Genomic DNA, 27,148 nt, shown 5'->3' on the forward strand with positions numbered 1-27,148 from the left:
TCATTCATTTACACACATAAGTCTTCGAGGCTCCTGACTGACAAGCAAAAGACTCTTTCTCCGTGTGGTCTCCAGAGAAAGACAGAAATATGAGGGTGCAAATGCCAGAACTGAGAGAAAAGGTCTACAGAAACACAGAACAGGACATCTTATCTACTCAGAGGGCAAGGTCAGCCCCTACAGGAAAGGTCTTAATGTAAACATATGTGTTTGTATCTGAATGCAAACGTGTGGCAGTTTGGATCTGAACTGTCCCAGGAAGGCTCATGTCTTGACTGCTCCTCCCCAGTCTGTAGACCTGTCCTAAAGGCTGTCTGCTTAGGGCGTGGGCTTGGCTAGCAGAAGTAGGTCACTGGGGGTGGCCTTTACTGTCCCTAGTTCTGGCCTACTGTGTCTGCTTCCTGGTCTATGCCAGGGAGAGAGAGGCCACCTTTCCACCTCTACAGGCAGAGCAGCTCCCACCTCCAACCCCTCTCATTACATAAACGGAAACCCTCCAAAGAAATCGTCATCCAAAATAAACCTTCCTCTTCTACATTCTTCTGCTTTGTGTCCTGTCACCATGGTACAAACTTTAACTAAGGCAATGCGCCATTTCACATTCTCCCTACATCAGAAGGAAAGTTGCAACAAAGGACAAACATGTCTTTTATTTTTATAAATATTTTTATTTTCTATATTCTTTGTTTACATTCCAAATGATTTCCCCTTTCCCAGATGCCCCATCCCCATAGGACAAACATGTCTTAATAGAGAAAGAAACAGTACATGCTTTTAGAAAAATGCATGAAATTCAGAAAATTAAAGTTTCCTGTCTTATTTTTATATATTGCATCAAATATTTATATATATATATATAAAATATCATAAATATATTATATACATAGATTTAAATATTTATAAATATTTATTTATGTCAAAATATTACAATTTTAATATACATCTAATCTTTTATAATTTAAATATTTACATAAAACCAAGGAAGATAAATCTCACACTAAACAGATTCTATCTCTATTTTACCTAGTACTAATAGTCTCTTTCACATACATTTCTTGGTTACAAACACATCTGAACAAAGAACCGCAGAAAGGATGTTCTTTCTGAAAGTGGTGGTTACCGAGTGGGTAGGAGTTAGGAGTTCTGTGGGTACAGACCTTCCTCCAGGTCACTGGCAGAAAGAGTCACTGTGGTCTGCAGCCCTCTGTAGCATCGCCACAGTGAATCAAACCACACACAGGAAAAGGCACACCTGTTAAGCTGTGGTTTTTAATAAAGTTACCCTGTCCCACTTCCTGAGTCAACACAGCTCTTGAAAGGCCCTGCTAGTTTTAATGAATGTGTGTGAGGTGGGTGGCTCATTGATCCAGTTTCCACCCTATTTCTGGAAAAGTGCCAACTCTGTCAGCGCAGCAGTGGATTGGTTGATGATTAGGGCTCTGCACACCCAGGTCACCCACGGATGGCCCTTAATACAATATTAGGAAACGGGATCTTTGTGGCTATATCGCAAAGACCTCAGTACCGAGTCATTTTCAACTCAGACTGCTGCACTTACAGGAAAACAAGAGAACTCTGAAAGGCACCATGGAAGCAGAGATGTACAAAGGTTAAAGTTACAGCCACCATGAGCTCAGAAACCCCTCGAGCCCCAGAAACTGGAAGGAATGAGAGAGTAGGCTTTCCAAGAACCATCAGGATTGGGATCCGATGCCAACTTCTGGTGTGTCTGAAGACAGCAACAGTGTACTCATAGACATAAAACAAATCAATAATAATAATAATAATAATAATAATTTCTAAAAAAAAGAACTGAGTCTCCAGAGATACGTGGCCACAGCTCCACAGTTGACGAGTGACAGGGAGTCTTATCTAACACTCTGAGACAAGCCCAGTGCAATAGGCCAGCAGGCTGCAGGGCATGCAGACAGGTGCTTGACAGCTGTATCTGTGCTCAGACATCAGTTGTTTATAATTTGTATTTTGGTGTTGTCCAGCTATGAAATGGAGAGGAACAACGTTGTGCTCGGGTCAACTCTGTAGTGTCTCCACGGTATCCACTGACCTGCTTCCGGGGCAGGGTGCTCCGCTCGCGCTTTGCCACTCTTGGACTTGAGAAAGTAATTTCCTTCTTCTTGGTTCTTTCCTGAGGAATTACTGTCTATGGAAAGTAAACAGATATGTTAAAGGGACATTAAAAATGGCACGAAGTAGGAAAAAGGTTTCTCCATGACACACATTAAATATAGAATTACAGCTTTATTTTTTTAATTTAGATATATGTTTGTCTGTGTATGACATGTATATGGATATGGACACCCAGAGGCCAGTTGCGAATGCCCTGATGTAGGTGCCGGGAAGCAAACTTGCATTCTCTAGTTGACCACTAATTAATCTTTCCAGTTCCTTGTTTAATTTTTAGAAGATGGATTTTGAGAAAGGGATGGTACTTAAACGGTGTTTACTGAAAAATAATTCAACACAGGCCAGTTGGACATGGTAGTTCATGCCTTTAATCCCAGCATTCTGGAGGCAAAGGAAGATGGATCTCTGGGGGTGGGTGGGGCTCTATGTGAGGTGAAGAAACTTGGTTGGTCAGCTCCATTTCAGGAGCTGGGTCAAAACTGCAAGAACTGACCTTCTGGTTTATTCTTCTCATACATTTAAGCATGGTAAAACTTTGGGGGAAGTTTCCATGTGACACATACTAAATATAGAATTCAGGGGTTTGCACAGCAAGCGAGGCTTGTGCGGAGTGACCCCCCCTCCTCCATTCCCTCTGCTCATTTTCAGACCAAGGCCCCAATAAGCTTTGAAGAGGCTCTCTTCAAATGGCCTAGAAGCGATTTAAACAAAACATGATTATCATTTTTTTCTCCTGATGAAGGAAGGTTACTAACACAGCTGGGGGGGGGGGGGGGACAGAGTGCAGTCCCAGAGCTGTGTTGGCCTGCACAAGGCTCTACCTAGTAGTTTAAGTCCCTGGGATCCCTCCCCCATCTGCAGTCACAGGTAGGAACATGTTTTCCTGTAGGGTCGTCTTCTAAGATCACCGTCTCTCCCTGAGCCCAAATGGTAGATACATAAAGGAATGTATTCATAAATGTATAATATCTAAATGACATTTTTAAAAGATGTAAACAAGGAAAGAGGGTCTCAAAATCTGATGGAACTAACCCGTAGATGAGGGGTGAGCAGTACAGGGGACACTGAGATGGGCTGTTGAGGACTAAGGAGTTTCTTAGAAGAGTTATTAATGCCAGGGACAGACAGACAGGCAGACAGTCAGACAGATGGGCAATAGTGAAGGTTCTGATGAGACTTCTGGCTCCCCACCAGAGACAGATGGCACAATGGAGGATCTGAAGAGAATCAGGGACGTTGTGGCAGAAGAGCCAGTTATGACTCTTCAAGGCCAGGAGGGGGTGGGAGACATGATGATGGATGGATGGATGGACACAATGACATTACATTCTGCTGTTACCATAACAGCTCTGCCATCTGATGGGAACTCACTTCCCAGGGGAGGAATCCTGTCTGTACTGACCCAGTAGGGTGCACGTATCTATAAGAAGGCATTCTGACATTGCGATCTTCGAGTTTGTGATAAATGAACCTCCTCACACTGTTCTGTTGGATTCCTGGCACCATCTTAGGAGAACACATGCTTTTACAGCTGTCCCAGAGATCACACTTCCATAGATACAAACGACTTTCCTAGATTTTTGATCATACAGAGTCCGGACAGTTCCCCCTACAACACAAACCCTGAGACGTTCTCTAGACGAGAACATAAAAAAGAGAAACTTTTGAAAACAAGTCTTCAGGCTCTTTTGTGTGTGTGTGTGACACCTTTAAGAGGTCAGCCATTTCAAGATCAAGCTGAATGTCTCCTGCACCACTGGCTGTCAGAAACTCACAGAAATGGGTGATGGATGCAAGTTTCCTGCTCTTTAGGAGCCGTGCATGGCCACAGAGGCAGCTGCTGCCACTGGGTGAGGAGTCTTCCTCACTCTCAGCGCTCTCACCTTCCTTGTCGTTCTCACGGCTGCTTCAGAAGAGCAACGACAAGGAAGGTTTTCCCATGAACTGAGGCATTCTGACCCATGACAGAGCGTGCCTACTGCTGAGTAAGGAGCAATCTCACGAGAGACCAAGGAAAACTGGACAGAGGAAATGCAAGTCTGTTCAAGGATGCATTGTGGATGCCATCTGAGTGTTCTTAAACTTGTATTTTTGCTTATTGTTAAAAATGGGGTGGGGGAGGATATTCCTGGACTGACCGATATCATTGTGCCTCAGTAGTTGGTACATAAAAGAGCTAGGAGAACCTGCAGGGTTTTAATCTAAGGGAGATGGTGTCTACCAATATGCTGTCTGAAAGGCCTCAGACAAAGAAGGTGAGAAGCCCAGAACCGCAGCACCCAGGGTTTGACATTATTCCATGCCCTTGCCTCAGGTGCTGATGTACTGCTCTGAGGAAACAATTCACTGAGTCCAGCAAGAAGGACATTGCAGGATGTGCTAAGTGTATGGCCAAGGGAATCAAGACTCCAAGGAAAAACGCCACTAACAGATTGCCCAGAGCTGTAGGCTGTTCCCACCGAGTGCTCTCCTTCTGAGTCCAGTCAATGGTAAGCCTTGAAGAGTGACAAGTGTCCTTTTTGTACCTCTGGCCTCCTGGCTGCTGCACCTGGGTCCCCTGTCCCCTCAGAGGCCAGCTCGGCCTGGTCACGTCCACTCTGCACTCTCCCAGATGTTCCTGCCTCTGGCTATGCCTTCCTATATATCTATAATAAACTTTCTCTTCTATCATAAAAATAAATAAATGCATACATACATAAAAAGGGTAAAAAGTCAATGATCAGACTTGAATCTCAAAGTAAATAATAACATTCTGAAAGCCAGTAGAGTCGTTTACAATGTACGAGTCCCAGAGTTGAACTCCCAGTGTTATAGAAATAAATGCATGAATGTCCTAAAAACAAAGATAAGCTATAGCCTGAGGTGCTGGCACATTTAGTAGAGGAAGGGCACCACAACTGTATGCAGAAAAATGGTTTTTTGTACATATTTCAGCTCAATGCCTCGAAGGTCTTGGCTGATCAGCCACAGAACCCCCGCATTCTTGAGTTGGCAGTAACTAGAGCCTATGTAAACGGGCACACAACACTCCTTTATGCCACTCCGTAGGCCTGGAAACCTGATTTCCTTCCTCCAGCTAGACTGGATACAAGAAGACAGCATTGTTAGTGAGTGACTTGGACCACACAGAGAACAGGCCCTGCAGCTGCAGCCACATTGGTGACAGTCCGGCCATTGTGCCACAAGGTACTGAGCAGACAGGCCACACTGCAGCTCTGTGCTCCCGATGCCAGGGGCTCCGCGCATTCTAGGCACGCCCTCACTGTGTGACCATTTATAGTGCCCTCCATAAGCTTTAGAAACCTGTTTCTGAGGCAGGGGGTGCTTTGCAGTGGGTCAGTATGTTGTGCGTGTATACAGCCCTGACTTTAATCCTCATCACACACACGAAAATGGTGTCTATGAACACATAAAGAGATTGTTTTCCTTGTCATTACTCCCTAAAATATATAGTATCAAAGTATTTATTTAGCACTTACATTATAAAAGGGATCATATGTAATTTGGAGGTGGTTTACAGTATACAGGAGGATGTATACTGTACTAGTGAGTTTACAATTAAGGGGCCATTAACTTTTTTTATAGTTGTTTATTTTGTATGATGCACATATGCCACGGCCGTGTGTGGAGGTCAGAGGATAACCTCAGGACTCAGGTCTCTCCTCCCAGCAGGTGAGGCCTTGGGTGTGGAATCAGGTTGTCAGGATTTGCAGCAAGTGCCTGTACGCACCAAGTTGTCCGGGCCCTAGTTGCTACTCTCACAGATGGGACTTGAACTTTGAACTTTGGTTCTCATGGTCCTGGAACCCACTCCTCAGGGACTGTTCACCAGGTGTTCCTTTCCATTAGTCAACAGTGCATTTCTCTTTAGTGCTGGGGGTCAAATCCAAGCCTCTGGATACGAGACGAGGGCTCTTCCTCTTACACACAGCTCCAGAGCTCCTTCATTGTAAACTCATTAGTACAAATGTCAGGGTTGGGTTTTGTTTTGTTTGTTTTGTTTGGCCAAATTCTTCATTTCAATTTTCATCTTTGGAGTACCATTTCCCTGATGGTCTTCAAGCACAAAACATAACTTGGAACCATATTAATATCAACAACTGAGAAACTAGTTATGGAGAGCTCTGTTGAGTCCTTACCTGGCTGGACAGGATGGATCTGACTCTCCGGCGCCTTCTGGGTGGAGTGTATCCTCTTCTCTGTGTGGGATGCAGGAGCCGGCTGCCTGTGGGGAGTGGCTCTCTGGGACCCCGACCTGGGGTCTCCTTCACCTTCACTTAATCCCGTGACTCCTGGCTGGGCAGAAGTAGCCACTGTGTGTGTCACCCACTTGCGGTCAAGAGACACTGTGGAAGAGCTCAGTTACTGGCTGGGTTCCCTCCTTCCTCCCTTCCTTCCTTCCTTCCTTCCTTCCTTCCTTCCTTCCTTTTTTCCTTCCTTCCTTCTTTCCTTCCTCCCTCCCTTTCCCCCTTCCCTCCCTCCCTTTTTTTCCTCCCCCCCCCTCTCTCTCTGTTTGTGTTTGTGTGTGTGTGTACACTGCATGTGGCAGCCAGAAGACAACCTTGTTGTTCCTTAGGTGCTATCAACCTCTGCGTTTGAGATAATGCTCTTACTGGCCTAGAGCTTGGGACTCGTGAGGCAGGCAGACTGGCTGAGCAGTAGGCTTCCTCAGTCTTGCCTCTGCCTCCTGAGAACTAGGATTAGCACATGATGACATACTAGCATTTTTTTCAACATGGATGCTGAGGAGCTATAATCTCAGCCTTTTTTCTGAATGTTAACTAAAACCATCGTATCTGCAGTTGATTTAAAATCACAGATATTTAAGTCTACTTACTCAGCTAAGACAGGCAGAGCTCACTAAAACTATTGCTCAGCTTTTAAGTGAGCAATGTGTTCTTTCCTCTTCTAGTGGCTTCCTAACATGGACACGGACATACTCGACATTATATTCTTGGGTTTTGTTTTGTTCTTCTAGTCTCCCCATTTGGTGCAGTTGGGTCTGAACCTTGGACCTCATGCACTAGAGGCAAGCACTGGACTGCTGAGCTACAACCTCAGTTCCTGTACCTTGTGTTTTGAGACCTTCTCTTTTCTTCTGTCCGTACACCAACCTGACTGGATTATTTACTACAGCACTTCTTTCTTATGCTACTTTTAGGTTCATGACCTTATACAGCTGACTTATAGGTCACCTTAGCCATACTCCAGTGTGTCATAAACAATCCTTAAAAATTATAGAAGCAATGCCAAGTGTACCCATAGGCCCATGCCTATAATCTCAGAACTCGGAAGGCTAAGGCTAGAGGATTGTAACTGTGAGGTCAGCTATGTGGCAAGACTGCATCACACACACACACACACACACACACACACACACACACACACACACAGAAGGCAATTATCAATTATTAGCAAGGCAATTATTAATGTACTTGATGTTTTTTAAAAGTGTATTACGCTACGTGGTGGACATCAGACTTGTGAGAGTTGATTATCTCTTGCCACCCATGGGTCCTTGGGCTTGAACTCAGATCATGAGGCCATTAGGCTTTAGCAAATGCCTTTATTTACTGAGTCATCTTGCTGTTTTTTAAAAAGTACATGTTATATTTTACAGACACTGACCTGCTGGTGCTATCCCGTCCAGATCCCTGCCTGAAAAGACCATGCAACTGACTCACAGTTTTGACAGAAGGCTTCATCAGACCCGTCTGGACAATGCCTCACACCATCACAAGCCAAGGCGATGTCAATGCAGCAGCCACTGTCACAGAAGAAATGGTAGCGGGAACAAGCACTGGAGCATCCTGTTTGTGAACAAGTCTCAGGTCAGAGGGATGCAGGGCAAGTTAACATCCCGTCAGGATGACTGGGGAAAGGACACCAAGCAGGGTAAAGTGGCAGGGATAGTGACATGACAGAACTGGCACAACAGGTCAGAGGGTCCCTCTGTCACCTCTCATTGGACGCTCTGGGCTGCCCCGGAGCTCTCGGTCAGAAGGGTGTCCTTCAAACCTTTGCTGCCCTGGTTCCTTTGCCTTCCACTTGTAACTCAGGTAAAGTTACGAATGGCACCCAGCTAGAAGCTGGCCTTAAGGAGTCCTACAATTTCTTATTTATTCATTCACTTTTATTTATGTACACTGGTGATCTGACTGCAAGTATATCTGTGTGACAGAATAGGATCCCTTGGGACGGTGGTGAGCTGCCATGTGGGTGCTGGGAATTGAACCCCTTGGCCTCTGGAACAGCAGCCAGTGCTCCTAGCTGCTGAGCCGTCTCCCCAGCCCCCTGGCATCCTACCATGACATGGTGACAGGGGACGAAATGGCTCTCTCAGGAACACGACTGGCAGATTATAGACTCTGCACTAACAGCAAAAGCTAAGCACAGTTGATGTGCTCAGACGGATTTGCATGTATTTTATTGAAAAGCTGTCAACTAAAAGACTGGAAAGTGACCCTGTCTGGGCGCAAGGTGATTGGAAGCGCTCTTGGTCCTAAAGGAGAAAGTAAAGAAAGGAAGAATGCTGGAACTGCTGGGATAGCTCTCAGTGTGGACTCCTTGAAAACTTAGGCCTGTAGGGTCAGCGACAGCCACCAGAGGGAGCAGGCAGAAGCAAGGGCACTGATCACCAAGCAATCTTACTCACCTGACAGGAAAACCCCAAACTGCAGGGTTCTCCTTATTTCTATGTCATGTTAGAGACAGATCAGCATTTATACTTAATCTGTTTCTGGAATAGCGGTCTCTAAACGTTTTAAGCATCATAATAAACACACACCTCAAATTGACTCATAAATTGCATGTGCTGGTGTTCTGAGACACTGCACCCAAGGGGGACTGCAGGATGACTCAGTGGGTAAAGGTGCTGTCACCAAGCCTGAAAACATGCGGTCAATTCCAGGAACCCACAATGCTGGAAAGAGAGCAACAACTCCCTGCAAGCTGTCCTCTGACCTTTACACACGCGTATGCATGTGCAGGCACACACACTGAGTGTGCACACACTGAATAAACAAACACCACACACCTTATTAAACACACTGAAAAAATGTCAAAAGATTGAAAATGAGTAAAATTAAATGTTCAAGTGTTTTGTTTCCCTGCCCTAAAAAGGGAAGGTGTGAAGCCCTAGGTGAAGGTGTGAAGGTTGTCCCTATTTGAACCACTCTGCTAGCTCATGGTACAGTGCTCTCTCTCCAGCCTGCTATCTGCAGAGATGGCTCCTCGATGCATTCAATGTGTGTGCATGTGTGTATATGTGTGTGTATGTATGTGTGTGTATGTATGTGTGTATGTGTGTGTATGTATGTGTGTATGTGTGTGTATATGTGTGTATGTATGTGTGTATGTATGTGTGTGTATGTGTGTGCATATGTGTGTGTATGTATGTGTGTATGTGTATGTGTGTGTATATGTGTGTGTATGTGTGTGCATATGTGTGTGTATGTATGTGTGTGTATGTGTGTGCATATGTGTGTGTGTATGTGTGTGTATGTGTGTGCATATGTGTGTGTATGTATGTGTGTGTATGTGTGTATGTTAATGGAGACAGAAACTCCTGTCTAATGTCCCCGCCTGTTTACCACGTTTACAAGCGGCATTTCATCGGTGACTTCATAGCACGTTCTATAATTAAGAAGAGCACCTCCATGACTCCTTTTTGGTTGTTTTGTTTTTGTCTTTTTATGTTGAGACAGGGTTTCTCTGTGCAGCTCTGGCTGTTCTGGAACTCACTCTGTAAACCAGGCTGGCCTCAAACTCACAGATTTGCCTGCCTCTGCCTCCTGAGTGCAGGAATTAAGAATGTGCACTAGCACCACTTGGTTTCTATGAAACTTTTGAGCAGAACTTTTTTACTTTGCCTATTTCAGTCCAACTGTAGTCATTAACCACATGTTTTTCTTTCTAATATTTTTAAGTGGTTTATCATATAAACTATTGATATAGTCAAGTCTGCTTTCTAGCCTATCATATGCCTTTCCTCCCTGTACCCCATATTTTATTTTTAATTTATGGGCAATAGCATATAGATATATGGGGTATGTGTTGATATGCATATAATACACATACATGCATATATGTATATACTATTTGTATGTACATATTTAGTACTAACTAGATCAAGTCAGTAAACAATCTATATCACGTTTTCTACTCATTTTTTTTTGTGGTAAGAATATTTAAACTTATTCTTTTGACTCACTCTATTTATTTGGATTTTTTGGTTTTGTTTGTTTGTTTGTTTGTTTTGGATTTTTTTTTTTGAGACAGGGTTTCTCTGTATAGTCCTGGCTGTCCTGGAACTCACTCTGTAGACCAGGCTGGCCTCGAACTCAGAAATCCACCTGCCTCTGCCTCCCAGAGTGCTCGGATTACAGGCGTGCACCACCGCAGCCCGGCTTTATTTGGATTATTTACAAGTATTTCCTACATAATGACCTCAGCTTTTAGCCACCATTCTACCTGTGATTTCACCCTGTGATTCCATTGGCTGAACTGTTTAAACTGTAGAATTCAGTTAAACACTTCAAACATGCGTATCAGAAGGGCCCTCTGTCTTTACATTAAACCCTCTTCTAGGAAAGCAAGGTGCTGTCTTTAACAAGGTCAATGAGGAAAGGCAGAAGGTCAGCACTCAGGACCCTGGCTCATGGTCTATGCCCTGAGAATGCTCTCTGCACTCTCACCAGTGGGATCCTAATGGTCCTAAACATAGAGCCCATATTTGCTGTTACATTTTTAGCAAACACTTCAAGCACTGAAAATAAGACGGAGGAGCCCGTGAACTGTGACCCCAGGATGTGCATCCCACTGACACCCTTCCACGACCAGCTGGGTTTGGCTTGCCGTGGGGACACAATGGAAGGACTTTACCCTCATCTCCCGTGGAATAGAGCCGGGGAAGCACAGTCACAGACACGTTGTCGGAGCTTCTCTGACCCACAGAGTCAGTCACAGTCAGCTGGAAGACGTACGCTCCTTCCTTCAGGCGGGACAGCCTCAGGGTTCCTGGCTGAGGCACCTGCCAGACAGACAGGTTAGGGAAGAGAGCTTAGTGCAGAGCACCAGGAGCACACAGGGACAAGCACCCTGCCCCTTCCCCGAGACAAGCCGTCGCTCCTCTTATCTCCTTAGAAGTGATAAATAAATAACTTTGAAACAGAAACAATAACAAATGATGGGTGATGCTCCAAGGTAGAAATGACTTCTGATGTACAAATTAAACCAAAACGTTGAAAAGTAAAGAAGACAGACAGGAAGGAGGTCCTGCAAGGGGCAGGCAGTCAGGCACACAGACACAGGAAAGGGGAGGCCATGATGGCGGCGGTCACGTGGAAGGATGAAGCGGATGGTCGGAAGACTCAGCGTGAACCTATCCTATGACACAGCTACTAACACAGTTCATGCAACTGGCTTTGTTAGCAGGCATCAGGACCAATGTGCAGACCACAGGAGGGTGTTAACAGGTTCAGAAGGAACCACAGCGTACATGAGGAATTCAATCAGGGGCTTCAGATTTTATGGAGAATACACATCTAAGAAAATCTAGATTAGGCTAGAAGGTAGATGGTCTGGAAATCATTACCAGGATTTTTATACAGAATAAAAGGAAGCATTCAGCATTTTCCAAAGGGAAGTCTAGTACAGTACATATGGCCAAGTTCAGACCATTTGGTTAAGTAGTAGAGCTGATTCACAGTAAGCTAGGACAGAGGTTCTCAGCCTGTGGGACATGACCCTATTGGGGTCACATATCAGATACCCTGTTCTAGTGGTTTGAATATGTTTGGCCCAGGGAGTGACACTATTTGGAGGTGTGGCCTTGTTGGAGTAGGTGTGTCACTGTGGGTGTGGGCTTTAAGACCCTCATCCTAGATGCCTGGAAGTGAATATTCTGCTAGCAACCTTCAGATGAAGGTGCAGAACTCTCAGCTCCTCCTGCACCATGCCTACCTGGATGCTGCCATGCTCCCACCTTGATGATACTGGACTGAACCTCTGAACCTGTAAGTCAGCCCCAATTAAATATTGTCCTTATAAGAGCTACCTTGGTCACGGTGTCTGTTCACAGCAGTAAAACCTTAACTATCAGATATTTACAATATGATTCATAACAGTAGCAAAATGTACAGTTATGAAGCAGCAACAAAGATAATTTTATGGCTGGGGGTCAACACAACATGAGGAACTGTATTAAAGGGTTGCGACAGCACTAGGAAGGCTGAGAACCACCAGCTTAGGACATGATGTATAAAAGGAGTTTCTGCTTCTTGAAAAGTTGGGCAGAGAACGAGGACTCTTGGGTGGTGTACTTGAGGAAGGACTCTGAGTGACAGGCTGAGGACAATTCTGAAAAGGTCCAATGCTAAAGTCATTTAATCACTGAGCAAAAGCAGCACGATCTGAGATCAGTGCAGTGGCAACAGCTGATTGTTGCTTTTGTTGTGATTCCAGTCCGGTACAAACTGGCTTTTTATTCACCACCTCACCCTCCCAGGCCGTGTGGTTCTCTGCTTTCCTGGTGCTGCAACACTTTAACACAGTTCCTTATGTTGTGATGACCCCCCCCCCCCCACTGTAAAGTTATTTTGTTGCTACTTTGTAACTGTAATTTTGCTCCTGTTATGAATAGTAATGTAAGTATCCCTGTTTTCTAATGGTCTGAGGTGACCCTGTAAAAGGGTGTGGTCTGGATGAAGTGTGTGAGACATAGTCTGTAAGTGTTCCTCGTTAGAAATGGCTCTAACGGTCTCATGGCTGGGATATGTAGCACCTCCCCCCCCACAGGGGAGCAGGGAGCAGGACCGCCTTATGCTGTGCCCATCTCACTTCTTAGCACAGTTTCCACGAGGAGGATTACAATGCTTCCAGATCACGTAAAGAAAGAATTCATTCCATTATTATTGACTCCCTCTTTATATTCCTTCCTTTCAGACTTTTTGTTGTTGTTGTTGTTGTTGTTGTTTTCCGAGACAGGGTTTCTCTGTGTAGTCCTCGCTGTCCTGGAACTCACTCTGTAGACCAGGCTGGCCTTGAACTCAGAAATTTGCCTGCCTCTGCCTCCTGAGTGCCAGGATTAAAGGTGTGCACCAACACTGCCTAGTACTTTCTAAACTTTTAGTCCAGGGTAGCCAGGCATTGGTGACCTAGTCTAGATTGGCCTTGAATCACAAGATTCTCCTGCCTCAACCCACTGAGTACTAGAATTACAGGCACGTGCCATCATACTTGGCCACGACCTAAATCTTATACTAAGAAAAGAGAAAACCTTTTAAAAAAGGAACCAGAATTATTGAAACACAGCCTAAGTCTTTTCCTCCGAGCTGAAGGAGCAGGACCCTGGCAAGCTCTCAAGCAAACAATCAAGACCGTTTACTGAGCACCAAAGGGAGTTTACAGAATAAATCATTTTTAGGATAATCGATTTTATGATCTGTCCATCGTAAGTCCACTCTGCTTGCTTACGTGCATTTAGGGACTGACAGCAAGGACATTACAGAAAACCACTTCCCAGAAACATCAGTTTTGATAGCAAGATCAACAAGAGTCACCTTCATGTCCACTGACGACGGGTCACCCTGCTGCAGCGTCCACTCATAAAGGACGATGGTGTGGTCATCTGTGCTTTCTCGGCCGTCTAGAACTACCCCGTCTGTGGGCAGCTGTAAAACCACATCCTTCCCAGCCCTGCTGACTGGAGGCTCGTCCTCACCTGTGAAAGAGCAGAGACGTGAGAGGCGTGCCTCTCTGATTCCCCAGCCGATCTTGTCTGCAGATCAGTCCATCCAAAAAACCACAAAGAGAATAACTTCCATCCTATTCTGACATGGACTTTCAGCAATTCTGCATGTGGAAGAGGAAGTATGGCGTGCTATAGAAAACTAATTATATATATGTATATACATATATATGTATATATATGAGTATACACATACATATATGTGTATATATACGTACATACATATATACTCATATATATATACATATACATACATCTGTACATATATATATACACACACACATACACATATTTTTATGTGTATATATGAGTACACTGTAGCTGTTTAGAGGGCATTGGATCCCATTACATATGGTTGTGAGCCACCATGTTGTTGCTGGAAATTGGACCGAGGTCCTCTAGAAGAGCACCCAGTGCTCTTAACCACAGAGCCATCTCTCCAGCCCCATTTAAAAAAATTTTTTTTAATGATTTATTTTTAAGTTATGTGCATTGGTGTTTTTCCAGCATGTGTGTGTATGTGATGTTGTCAGAGATCCTGGAACTGGAGTTACAGACAGGTGTGGATGGCCATGTGGGTGCCGGGAATTGAACCCAGGCCCTGAGGAGGACCAGCCAGTATTTTTAACCACTGAGCCAGCTCTCTGGCTCCCAATAATATTTTTTTTAAAACCTTCAAAGGTTTTACATGGAAGAATGAGAAAGCACTGAAATATCTTGCTTGTCAGGAAACAAATTAATCTTGCTTCTCATGAAGAAACGTCATAACCGTCACTGACTTTGTTTAACTGCATCATAGATAAGACTTCTGAGCCCAGGGAAACCCTCACAGTCTAACTTGACCTCTGATGACCTCTGAGAAAACAATTTCTCCTCAGTTCCAGTCAGGCTAATTATACCAGAGCTTATCTACACAGAAACAGTTCTGGAAGCAAACAAAGCACAACCCTCCAAGAGTGAGATAAATGTAATTTCGAATTTTCATTATAAATAAAAATGTAATTGAGCATGTTAAGTACTGTGGGAACATTGATTTATTTTGGGAACTAACGACAGTGGGTCAGACCTAGGGAGGTGAAGTGCGACTCACACAGCTGAGACTGAGGGCTGCCAGGCGGGGCTTACTGCACAGAAGGAGCTAGAGGCCTCTTCCCACACCTGCTGTGACTGGAGCTTCCCTGACAGACCTGAATCTGTGCCAAGTGGTGCAAAGGCTACAGACAGGCTGGGCAATCCAAAAACAAGGTGGGGCCAGAGAAGGGAAGGCAGGCCTACAGATGCAGAGACGAAAGCTTTCTGGGATTGTTTGTCTCTCCTTTCCAGGCTGTTAAATCAATCATTTATTTATTTTTTAAACTGCATCACTGAAGAAAAAAAAAATCCATAATTCCAGTATGGCTCTCATTATTTTAAGTATGTGAAGTCCCATCTGTCTTTCCCATAGGATACCGATGGTCAAATACAACAACAATGAAATGTATTATTAATTAATTTAATTAATAAAATTAATTTTGAAATTAAATAAATAAAACAATTGTGTAACAATTATATGATATTTATAATATATAATAAAATATTATATGCTATATGTTATATAATTTATACTCTATTTATTTTTGAGAAAGAGTTTCTCTGTGTAACAGAGCCCTCACTTGTCCTGGACTCTTCATAGACCTGGATGGCCTTAAACTCAGAGATCCACCTGTTTCTGCCTCTGCCCCTGCCCCTGCCCCTGCCCCTGCCCCTGCCTCCTGAGTGCTGGGATGAAATGAGTGCACCTTACTGGTAAGTTATTTGTACCACGTAGTGCAGTGTGCTAAGGGTTCTACCTGCATCTCCTCACTTGACATTCACTATCAGTCTGAATGAAACATTTATATTTCATCAACTTTATCACTGTAAATAAATAATACCATAATTATCATATTATTGCTCATACTGTTTCTCTAGCACAGATTATTGTCCTTAAAAAACAAACAAACAAAACCCCAAAAAACTAGAACAGTGGTTCTCAACCTGTGGGTCACGACCCCTCTGGCAAACCTCTATCTCCAAAATTATTTACATTAGGATTCATAACAGTAGCAAAATTACAGTATGAAGCAGCAACAGAGATAATTTTATGGTGGGGTGGGTCACCACAACATGAGGTTGTGTATTAAAGCATTAGGAAGGCTGAAAACCTCTACCCTCGAAGAATGGATATTTTAAATCTCTGATATATTATTTCCTAGTTGGCTTCCAAGAGCTTGGTACCAGTTTACACCATCAATGCTCATGAGTATACAGTGTCTCACACGTGTGCCAGGTTAGGTTGTTTTATACAATTTAGTAAGTGTAAGCTGACATTTACATTTGATTCTCCCCCCCTCCCCCCACACACACACTCTTTCTGATGGTACTGGGGATTGAGCCTAGGCCCTCCGATGTGCTAGCTAAGTGCTGTCCCTTGAAGCTGTATGCCTAGCCTCTGCCTACCTTTAACTCGGGCCACTTCCTGTGTCTATCAGCTGCATGTCTTCTTTACTTGAACCTTTGCTTATTTACTTTTGTCAAAGCAACCCTTAGCTCTGCTAATATTTTAAGAGTGTATTTCCTAGACTCTTGTTTACAGTTCCTTATTTATTGACACAATTTTTTTGAATTTGTACAAAATCTTTCTTTGATGGTCTACTTAACTGATTTGAAGACTTCTTCCTTCCAGATAGACAATACTGAATTTAGCTTCTAGTTTTTCTACCTGTGGAGTAGACTGCGGCTTAATTTTAAAATACTTGTGTATATAGGGCCACTGAGATGGCTCAGAAAATTTGACAACTTGAATTCTACCTCCAAGATCCACACGATGGAAGAAAAACCAACCTCCTGCAAGTTTGCCTGTCTCCCATACAAAGGCCGTGGCAGGCATGTCCATAAACACATTGAATAAGTAAAGGTTGTGAATGCTTCTGTTAATCCTAGCACTCGGGAGGCAGAGGCAGGCGGACCTCTGCGAGTCTGAGGCCAGCCTGGTCTATGAAAAGAGTCCAGGATGGCCAGGCCTCTGTTACACAGAAAGACTGTCTCAAAAATCAAAATCAAAAACAAACAAACAAAAGTAAATGTCCATCTGGGACGTGTGTGTGGTCAGAGTTGTCTCAATACCTTTTCTCCAACACTGCCAACAAGTAATCTGAGTATTATTTATTTAGCCAGGTTAGTGGAGATGAGTCAGCCTGCTGCGGGGGATCAGCCCTGAACAGGAAGGTCGGTCCGTCCTCGATACCTACTTGAAGACTGACAGCAGAGGGAGGTCTGCTTGGGAGAAGGCTGAATTTCACCTGAGGCTTTGGTTTGACTTGCAAAGGGTTCTTTCCAAGCGCTACGCAGAGACACTGGACTTCAGGCTAGCTTAGTTAAAACAGCACACAGGTTCTGGTCCCTGAACGCTGAGAGATGATATTCTCAGCTCCTACAGGATCCCCAGGACGTGGGCCTCCACCCCGCAGCCCTCTTTACTCAAGGCCTCCCACGGGTCTGTCCAATCAGTCACACCAGACAACCACAAGGTTCTGTAATGATACCATAGACACCTATACTGCCCAGAAAAATCACAAGAAACATCCACACTCACCCATTATGGCAACTTGAGCTAGAACAGAGCCAAGTCCAAGATGGTTGGTGTGGGAGGAGCCTAGAGTCAATCTGGAGGATCTCTGGCACTTCAGGTGTTCTAGCAGGTAGGCTGTCACATCAAGATACCTTCCTACTCTATCCTTCAGTTCTCTCGCTATCTCTAACAGCTGCGTCTTCATGCTTGAGAGTGACAGGCCCAGGGCTGTGAGGGAAAGCTCTCTGAGTGGCCCTCAGGCAAGTTGCTTTCCAGGCCAGCCTTCCATACAACAGGATTTGACCTTTGAGCTGTTGTGAGAAACAGCAAATAGCTTAAAACAGCTTCTAACATCGAACTCACCCAGAGTGACCAATATACTGGCAGATGGGTAAACCATTCTAAATCTATCCGGTCCCATCCAGCAATCATCCTCACCCCCATCCCGCCCCGTTTCTTCCTTAAAAACTGGTTACAGGGCTGGAGAGATGGCTCAGTGGCTAAGAGCACTGACTGCTCTTCTAAAGGTCCTGAGTTCAAATCCCAGCAACCACATGGTGGCTCACAACCATTTCAGATAATGAGATCTGACTCCCTCTTCTGGAGTATCTGAAGACAGCTACAATGTACTTACATATAATACATAAATAAATCTTTTAAAAAAAAAAAACTGGTTACAATTCCCTGCAAGGAGCATTGCTAAATCACGGTCTCATTTAGCCTCAAGTTCCACATGCTCACAAGATTCACAAGAAAGCAGGAAAGAAAGCATAATAATCCTGAAAGGAAAGCCGACGTTGTCTTACAAACAAAGAACTCAAACAGGTAAGCATCTGGACCTGGAATCCCCGGAGTCTGTAAAACGCCCTTTGCCTCCATACAGGGCCAATCAATGCAGCCGGCGAGCCAAGGCCGCACCAGAGGTCGCTGAGGACCCGAAGAAATCTGGGCACATCAGAGCTTCCCGTAGAGTGGGCATGTGAGTGCTCCCCAGAGAGGAGGCCATGCCACTGGTCACATGGCAAACTCCCCCTAGAGAAAGGAAGAAGTGGGAGGGAGGTAAAAAAACCACTTAGATGGCTTTTGTTTGGGGCCTTAGTCTTAATCCTGTTTACTTTCTGCACCCAGGGTTTAAGGAAAGCTCCGGTAGCAATGCAAATTTGTGACAGAGGAGCACAGCGAACCTGGGGGTGGGGGTGGGGAGGATAAACTTTGTTTCTGTGCTACTTTGCCCCTGCTTTGTGCCTTGGTTTTTCTAGAGCAACTGATATAAAAGCCACAGGGCAAGCTGTTTAGGCCTTTTAAAGAGAGACAAACTTTATACACTGTGTCCTTAGCCCAGCAGACTCCAGTACAGAGTTCCGACCCCCTCCGCACACAGCCGGCCCTCCTTAAATTGAGCGGGACACAAAACCAACAAGGTCACGAATGTGAAGAAATTTTTGGGCAAGGGGTGGAAGAAAAGAATGAAGACCGAGTGACAAGTTTTCCTTTACATTTTTTAAATCTGAATTAAGTATGTGCTGGCAGAGAGCCAAAGCAGGAAGCAGGAGTGGGTGTTAGGAGCAACTTTGTATCTAATCAAATCTTGTCCTTGTTATTTCCTGCTGTAAAACACGCTTCATAAAACCTATGAGACGAAATAAAACTAAAATGATCTTGACTGGGATAAAGAAGGTTCTGAGATATCCTCTTAAATCGATCCGTGAGTCCTCTCGGATCTGCCCTCCTATCTTTCAAAGGTAGCCCAATGGACTACCCACTTACCGCACTTTCTTAGCACCAGCCCAAAGTCTGAAAAAAATGTGAGCCACTTTCCCTGTTACCTGCAGCTTTTATCCTCTGGAAGCAGAGGAGTTTGCATGCTTGGTGGCAGGCGGGACCCTCCTGGTGGCGCTTACCTGGCCCGGCAGAGAACGCGGCGGCGTCCCCGGCGCGACTGAGGGTGTAAGTGCGGAACCCGTGGAGCGGCGCGAACTTGCAGACGCTGCGGCCGCGCGCCGTGCAGTTGAACAAATAGCAGCGGGGCGCGGGCATGGGTGCGGGCACGCTGGGCCCCCGGGGCAGCTGCACCACCGCCACCGAGCAGCTCGGCTCGGAGCAGCAGGCCGCCACGCACTGCCGCCAGCCGCGCACGGTCCCGGGCGCGCGCAGGAAGCTGGCTCCCGCCGCGATGGAGTCCTGCGGGCGGATGATGGTGTCGGGCACCGCCCGGTAGACCGCCGTACCGCCCGCACCCGGGCAATCCTCCCGCGGGCCGCCCAGCAGCTCCGGTTCCAGCTCCTCGCGAGGCCGTGCCCGCTGTAGCTGCCGGCGAAAGTCCTGAAGCAGCCTATCCACCCCGGACGACGGAGCGGCGGGCTCCCCGGGCCGGCCGCCGGGCAGCCAGAGGCAGAGCAGCAGCAGCCCGCAGAGCGCGCGGTGCCGGGAGCCGGGGCCCGGTCCTCCCCGGGCGGCCATGGCACGAGCGCGGCCTCAGAGCTCGGCGGCCCCGGGGCCTGGCTGCTTCACGGAGGCGGCGAGCGTGCCGGCTTCGAGAGGCATCGCGGGCCGTACTCGGCCGGACTTGGCGCCGCCCTGGCCCTTCTACCAGGCTACGGGCTTTCGGTGCCTCGATCTTCGCTTCGGCCGAGGAAGCGCACCGGGGCAACGCGCGGCCTCTGCGTGGATCAGCACCGGCGTGCGGACAGCGGCTGCGGCGGGGCGGAGCCTGGCGTGCTGGGGCGGCTCGGGGCGGGACTTCCGCAGGCGCGCGGCGGGGAGGAGGAGGGGACTCCCCGGAGTTGCCTGGCTGCCCCGCGTCGTGATCACACCCTAGGCAGCGTGGGTGTTTGGGCCTAGCAGGCATCACTAAGCAAACAGACCCGCGCAAGGCCATAGCTCACAGGGTAGGGCGCTCGGGGTGGGAGGGGAGAGTCGGTAAATCCATCAGTCTAAAGTCCGGGGCTACTCCGGAGAGCGACCCGCACAGCCAGGCAAGCACAGACAACTTTGCCAGGGTTTTGGCTTGCAGCTTCGTTGCATTATGTATTATTGAAGAGATTTGGACTACGGTCGGTAATAAAGGAAACAACATTTACATTCAGGTTCTAATTCGCCTTTCAGTTTCGTTTAGAGAACTTAAACACCAGATGTTCAGCAAGGGAGAGCTGAACTTGTAGGGAGGCAAAAGCCAGGTGGTATGGGAAGGAGGGTGGAGCCCAGTGATGATCCCGCATCAGTTTACTGGGTGTTGGAATGGATGACACCTGACTTCGTTTGACTGATAGGACACAACACTCTTCAGTGTGCGGCTTTAAGATCAAGATATCATCGTATTCATTTCTAAAATCATAGATGGTCTCGTCCTCACAGAGTAGAAGGCGCCTCCTAGGGTTCCCTAATCCCACCCAAGACCACTCATTCTTATATTCTAAGTCACCATCTCAATAGTAGAATGCCTGTATATACACAAGATCCCAAGTTCAATCCCTAGCAACACACGCATACACACACAAACATACACACACACACACACACACACACACACACACACGGTATCTCACTATGTAGCACACACAGGCTGGCCTTGAACTCATCTACTCCGGCCTTCTCCTGAGTGCTGAGATCACAGGGCCGCACCACCTCTGTTCTCATCTAGTATTTTAATTTTACAGATGAGAAACCAGCCACACTCACTCCTGTGCCAGCCTAAGGTAAACTCTCCACCTGCAGCTGCTCTGCTCCGGCCTCCCTTCCTGAAGCCACCTGCTCTCCTGTTGGTTCCCTGTTTCCTTTCTCTCTCATCTTTCTCCAAGTTCCCCTCTCACCTCCACCCTGGAGATGTAATATAGTTATGGCCCGTCATCTCCCCTCCCTGTGTCCATCTCCTCCTGCCTAGGAAGCCACAGTCTCAACCCTCTCCTGCCCTCAACTGCTTGCTAGGTCTTTTCCTGTATCAAAACTCCTGTCGTTCACACAATTACAGGATCCCCAAATCTCTCATATCTCACTCTGTTCTACACTGCCAAAAGTTTCTTATCTCCACTTCCCTTCAACATAGTTTCATTTTCCACTCTCCTCTGTCCCTCCTTGGACTACACACACCTAATGTGTGTGTGTGTGTGTGTGTGTGTGTGTGTACATTTCAAAGTTAAGCCTGAAATCAAACATACTAGATAGCAGGTGGTCCTCATACTCTTCAGAGATCTCTGAATATGACATTTCAAGTGTTTAATAATTAGAGAGACATTGAAGGGCTTCCTAGCAGGCCTGGGCATGGTAAACATGGCTCTGTCAGCCTTGCCCTTCCCTCTGCCTTGCTAAACTATTAGATTACATTCCTAAAGCTAGCCACCAAGGTCTAGCCCCTCATCTGGCCTCTTGCTCCCTCTGAGGCTGCCGACCAAGGGCCAGCAGTCAGAAGCCCTCCCTCTTTTGGCTGACCTCATTAACATGCCCAGTTAAAATTAGCCAGCTCATCCTAACGGGGATTTCCTTTTTCAGTTTACAAATTGTCATTTGCTTATAGGTGTGTTTTTCTCCTCTCTATCCTTTGCCCCATAGGGGCAAATAAATCTTTGTTTTGAGGTGTCTTGTGCCAACTTCGAGGCCCTTTCAAACACAGTGATGCCTAACCCAGATCTTGTGGTCACCAAAGAAGACAGATAGGGCGCAGTGATGACAGTGACTCCATCTGGATTGTGGTAACACTAACCACTGGGAAAGCTGCCCACGCCTCACTGGATGGCTTGGCGCCAATTGCAAACATTTTTGGGATAATTGCTCTGCTCTCCCTAGTCAAAGTGATGTCAATTTTTCCAAGTACAAAAACAAACAAACAAAAATCTCTAAGATCTGAATCTGACAGCCCAAGGCTACTGCCCTGTGTGACAGCTGAAGGCCGACCATTGCTGCCCGGCCATCAAGACCAGGGGAGCCTAGGGCTATTGTCTAGGCCGTGAAAAATCTCTGCTATTTGAACTGATGGAGGCCATTAGATTATACCTCCTCCTATAATCCATCCTCAGATCTCTGATGATATTGACTGACCTGCCTAACCGCACACTGCTCACTCTCCCCCACTCACCCCTTTCCCTCACCCACAGTCAGAATTCACACCCAGTATTCCAAACCCCTCACACCCCACCGTTCACTTGCTTGTTGGGGGTTTGTCTGGTGCTGTGTATACAAATCCCAAATTCTGAACACCAAGATCTGGTTGTTCCCAGTGAGCGAAATCTCAGGTACACAATCCTTTGTTGTGGGAACTTTGCTCCCCAGCACCTTGAATTCCCCCACCTGCCTATTCCTGGGGGGGTGGGATATCTCCCCCTCCCCCTCTCCCTGGTCCTCTTCCCCTTCCCCAAGTACCAGGACCATGAGCCTAAAAGTTTCAAATGTACAGCCAAGATAAAAAATTTCCCGTAAACTCCTTCAGTATTTAGTTTATCTGTGCTAGCAGATTTCAAATCAACTAAAAACTGCTCCAGCAACTTGCCAGCCCCAGATGTTCCCTCAGAATCTACATCCTAGACAGCTCCAAAGCAACCAGCCCCAGACTTTCTAGCATCACAAACTGCTCCAATCCTGCCTGAACTGCCCCAATCCTGCCTGAACTGCCCCAAACCTGCCTGAACTGCCTCAATCCTGCCTGAACTGCCCCAAACCTGCCTGAACTGCCCCAATCCTGCCTGAACTGCCCATCCCTTAATTTTACAGATAAGAAACAAGATGCACAAAACTGAAAGATTATATTTCCTGCAACCAGGTGGGTCTAACTTTTCTCAGAACATGCTAATGAAGTGGTCAGTATACTTAGACCTGCCCTCCATATCTTCATCTGTACCCCTTTCATGGAGTCTTCTCTGCCTGCTGGGACAGATTTAGCTCTCAGGTGACTCTATCTCCACCCCTGTGTTGGAAGCAGTTGTGAACACCTGGCCTAGATGAACCACTCAGAAGTTTTCTTCTAGGATATAAGACGGGGAACAGAGAGACACAAGCTAAGTCAGTGTGGGAGGAATTGCTGAGGGGTCAGGTAGGCTGGGCGGGGCTACTGTAGGGAGACAGAGGAGCTCCAAGCAGAGGGAGGGAAATGCGGACAGAGGAGGAGTTATAGCCAAGTGCACCTGACTCACTAGAAAGGGCTGCTCACTGGCTCGCTGGCTCCACTCTCTCTTACTCTCTCGCCTGCCTTCTTGCTCTCCCTCTGTCCTCTTGTCCCCCTCTTTCCCCATTCCCCTGCCCCTCGCTCTCCACATGTTCCTGTGCTCATGGCCAGCCTTTTCTCCCCCGCCCCCCACACCCTCTACATCTCTCTGTGCAAAACTGTGCCCACTTCTCAGGGCAGGCCTGAAGCTAAATACCTTTTCCAGGGAGGAATGTCTAAGAAGGAAAGCTAGTTGGCTAAGCCCTCCTCCAGGCCTTTAGGTACCTCATTAAAATGGAGATCTGTCTTGAGCCTATGGCGGGGCTTGTGGCATTGCCCTTACATGCTGAGGGACACAAATCTCTGGGGGAGCTGCAGCTAGTGGCAGGGGCTGGTGCCTGGGAACAGGTAAAGCTTCCACTATCCCTTCAGTTTCGCCCGGGCTTTTAGCCTTAGTTTATCCCGGGACCATGCTACCTTTCACAGTCCACACTTAGTAATGGAGCACTGAGAGAAGAAGAAGGGGAGACAGGAACTTCCTGACCCTACTTATCCCAAAACACACACACACACACACACACACACACACACACACACACACACATTCATATACACACTAATATATCTGGGCAGTGGTGTTCCAGGCACTTGAGAGGCAGGCAGATCTCCATAAGTTCAAGGTCAGCATGGTCTATATCGCAAGTTCCAGGCCAACCAGGGCTACTCAGAGAAACCCTCTCTTGACAAGCAAACAACAACACCCAACTCCAAAAATTATACTAATGTATGCGTAGGTATACATGAGTGTGTACATGTGTGTGTATGTACAAGCCAGAGGACTACCTTGGATACAGGTTTTTAACACACCTTTAACAATCCACATTTGAATTGATTGTACTTAGGTTGGACACTCATTGGAGGAGGTTCTACAGAGGAGTTTAAATCCCTACTTCTACCCCCTTCATCACGCCGAGGACAGGGACTATTCATTGAACGTCTTCTGGGTACCGGACCACCCAGCTGATTTCACTTCAGCCTCTCCATCATTTAGTGAGCACCAGTCTATGTGTCTCTCCAAGCCACTGATGAAATGCTGGGGCCAGCCAGACTAACTTAGTACATTACAGCAACTTCCCTGAGGGCTAAGCCTCGCTTGTTGGTGCCATCTGCTGTCTGAATGGGATTTGCAGTGCTTCTGTAAGAGCCAACAGTGGCTTCTGAAGGCACACAGCAAAGGTCTGTTAAGGAAGCCAACCTTCTGTTTGTTTGGGTTGGATTTTTTGTGTTGTTGGGCTCTTTTTTTTTTTCCTTCTTAAGGTCAATGTCACTGAAGTGTGGTTTATAGGTGGTAACACATTTACTTTAAGTGCTGAGGAAGTTCTCTCATTGGCATCTTTTTTGGAGCTCAACTGATTGGAGGGAGATGCTTGACTGTGTTTTTAACTTCTCTATTTGGGGGCTGCAGAGATGGCTCAGCAGCTGAGGGAATATTGCTTTGACAGAGGACCCGAGTTCAATTCCCAGCATCCATGTTGGGTAACTCACAACTGCCTAAGGGTCCCCGGATGCATATTCTCTCTCAGAGTGAGATAGAGGACCATCAGGGCTGTAACCATGTTGGAAAGGAACATGTGTTTTAAGGAGAGCCACCTGTGTCATCAGACAACTGAAAGAATGGACCCTTAAGGGCCCATTAAGGGCTGGACTTCATCAGGAATCGCATGTTGGGTGAAGGATAAAGTGGGGAGGAGGCAAGGTTACAGAAAGGCTCAGTTAGAGGTAGAGTGTGGGTAAGGGGCCAGGTCGGTGTCCTGGCTGCTTTTATGTCAACCTGTCACAAACTAAGAATCATTTGAGAGGAAGGAAACTTGATAGAGACAATGTTTCCATAAGATCCAGCTCTGGGGAGTTTTTTTTTAAAAATTAATGATTGATGGGGGGGTGGGTGGGGGTGGGGGGCATTTTGAGTGGTGCTATACTGAGCACCTATTTTTCTTGTTTTATCAAACAATTATGAAACTTTGAGGAAAAACTTGCACATAACTGTGGAGTCCTGAGTTCCTGAAGCATGTAATGAAGACCCAATTCTATGCAATCGGCAGCAGCACTTTCGTGAGATCTTGTCATTCTGTCAGACTTAGCGGATGCATCTTTCGCTCAGCTGTGCTATTCTGAAAGGAATACTCGCCCATGCTCAGAGACGTCGTCTACACCCTTGACTCCTGAAACAGTTACTCAATCCACTGACTTAACCATGCTTGACACTCAAATCTTGATCATATTCCAAGAAGATGTGGAAACTTAAATCTTTTCTCTAAATAGGATGCACTGCAACTGGACACAGGAAGACCTCAGGCATCGAAACTGTCTTCTTGAAGATTGCCAGATACTCAGCTTTCCAGTTCCTGTTTCGTCTTTGTGAATTCTTCTTCCCTTGTCACTGGCCCTGGCCTTTTCTCCAAGCTTCTGCAGTTTTCCCCGTGAAGCATCAAAATCAGTCTTGGTGTTGCTAATGGGATAACATAACCTGCATAGTCTTCATTTCCAACAAAGGAATCATGAAGTCAGACAAATTCCTCATGATGCCGAATAACTGAAAATTCATTTTGCTTAAAATTTGGCAATGCACTCTTTGTGTGAACAGTGGATTTGACTTTATCCCTTTCACTGAGAGCATCCGAAATGTCCACTTGAAGAGCAGCATCACTTTGGAGGTCTACAATTATTGCTTTAAGTCCAACGTCTTCCTCCGAGAGGAAGTCAAGCCATCATCCAGGCATACCATTATGACTGCTGCAGAACCCAGGGCTCGCCGGGAATTCTTTACCCATTGGTTTCTGGATATACACACTGAGTGGTAAGATGACAGGTCCATATGCAATCTCTATGACAACTTCAGCTGTCTTTCTTCTATGGTGTCAGGAAAGGATGTGTTACTACCATGACCAACAGACCCAAGTCTTCTTGCCAGAGAATCTTTATGGAAGAACTTCTTAAGATCACAATAAAAAATTAGAATCTTGGCAGTCTTCATCACAGTTTTGAAATTTTGCTCCAGATTGTATGTGAAAAAAGTAACAACAACGGTGTTGATAAAGGTATTTGCTTTACTCACATAGAGATGGGCAATGAGAACCCGAGAGGCTGAGTTCAGGGCCAGCCTGGTCTACAGAGTGAGTTCCAGCACAGCTAGGGCTACAGAGAGAAACTTTGACTCAGAAAAACAAGACACAAACACAAACAATCAAACAAGGCAATTTCCTGGTGTGGTAGTTCATGCCTTTGATCTCAATACTCAAGAGGCAGAAGCAGACAGATCCCTGAGTTCGAGGACAGCCTGGTATACAGAGTGAGTTTCAGGGCAGCCAGGCTACACAGAGAAACCCTGGCTAGAAAAACAAACCAAACTGCGACCTCCCCCAGCCCACCGTTCTAAAAGAATAGCAGCCAGCAACCTGATCACTCATTGAAGAACAAGAAGAACCTGATTTCCAGCCTTCAGGGGAGGGGCTTGGCCTGTCTTTGTATCTTGGGA

General features: G+C 46.3%; 3 protein-coding genes and 1 pseudogene across 4 annotated transcripts in view; 2 read left to right on the top strand and 2 right to left on the bottom strand.

Moving 5' to 3' along the window:
- LOC127673838 (histocompatibility antigen 60b-like) overlaps positions 1-27,148 on the top strand; it is a 344,893-nt gene that overhangs the window by 108,782 nt on the left and 208,963 nt on the right. The gene's annotated exons all lie outside the window — the stretch shown is intronic.
- The window catches only part of LOC127673835 (sperm motility kinase Z-like), a 91,022-nt gene that overhangs the window by 23,209 nt on the left and 40,665 nt on the right, over positions 1-27,148 (top strand). The window lies entirely within an intron of this gene.
- On the bottom strand, positions 648-20,192 carry LOC127673837 (low-density lipoprotein receptor-related protein 11-like). The gene is made up of 6 exons (XM_052169587.1): positions 19,385-20,192; positions 13,707-13,867; positions 11,029-11,176; positions 7,830-7,955; positions 6,285-6,491; positions 648-2,161 (listed from the first exon to the last, which is right to left on the bottom strand). The coding sequence occupies exons 1-6, from the start codon at positions 19,941-19,943 to the stop codon at positions 1,998-2,000; spliced, it is 1,365 nt and encodes a 454-aa protein (XP_052025547.1). The 5' UTR covers positions 19,944-20,192; the 3' UTR covers positions 648-1,997.
- Positions 20,070-26,398, bottom strand: LOC127674190 (sorting nexin-6-like; annotated as a pseudogene).

Source organism: Apodemus sylvaticus, chromosome 23 (assembly GCF_947179515.1).
Source record: "Apodemus sylvaticus chromosome 23, mApoSyl1.1, whole genome shotgun sequence".
In the NCBI taxonomy this organism is placed as follows: Eukaryota; Metazoa; Chordata; class Mammalia; order Rodentia; family Muridae; genus Apodemus; species Apodemus sylvaticus.

Coding starts and splice junctions, on each gene's coding strand:
- LOC127673837 (XM_052169587.1), bottom strand. CDS start 19,943: ATGGCCGCCCGGGGAGGACCGGGCCCCGGCTCCCGGCACCGCGCGCTC. Junction 7,956..11,028: donor CTATTCCACGGGAGATGAGG/GTAAAGTCCTTC, acceptor GTTCACAAACAG/GATGCTCCAGTGCTTGTTCC. Junction 2,162..6,284: donor GATCCATCCTGTCCAGCCAG/GTAAGGACTCAA, acceptor TACTTTCCATAG/ACAGTAATTCCTCAGGAAAG.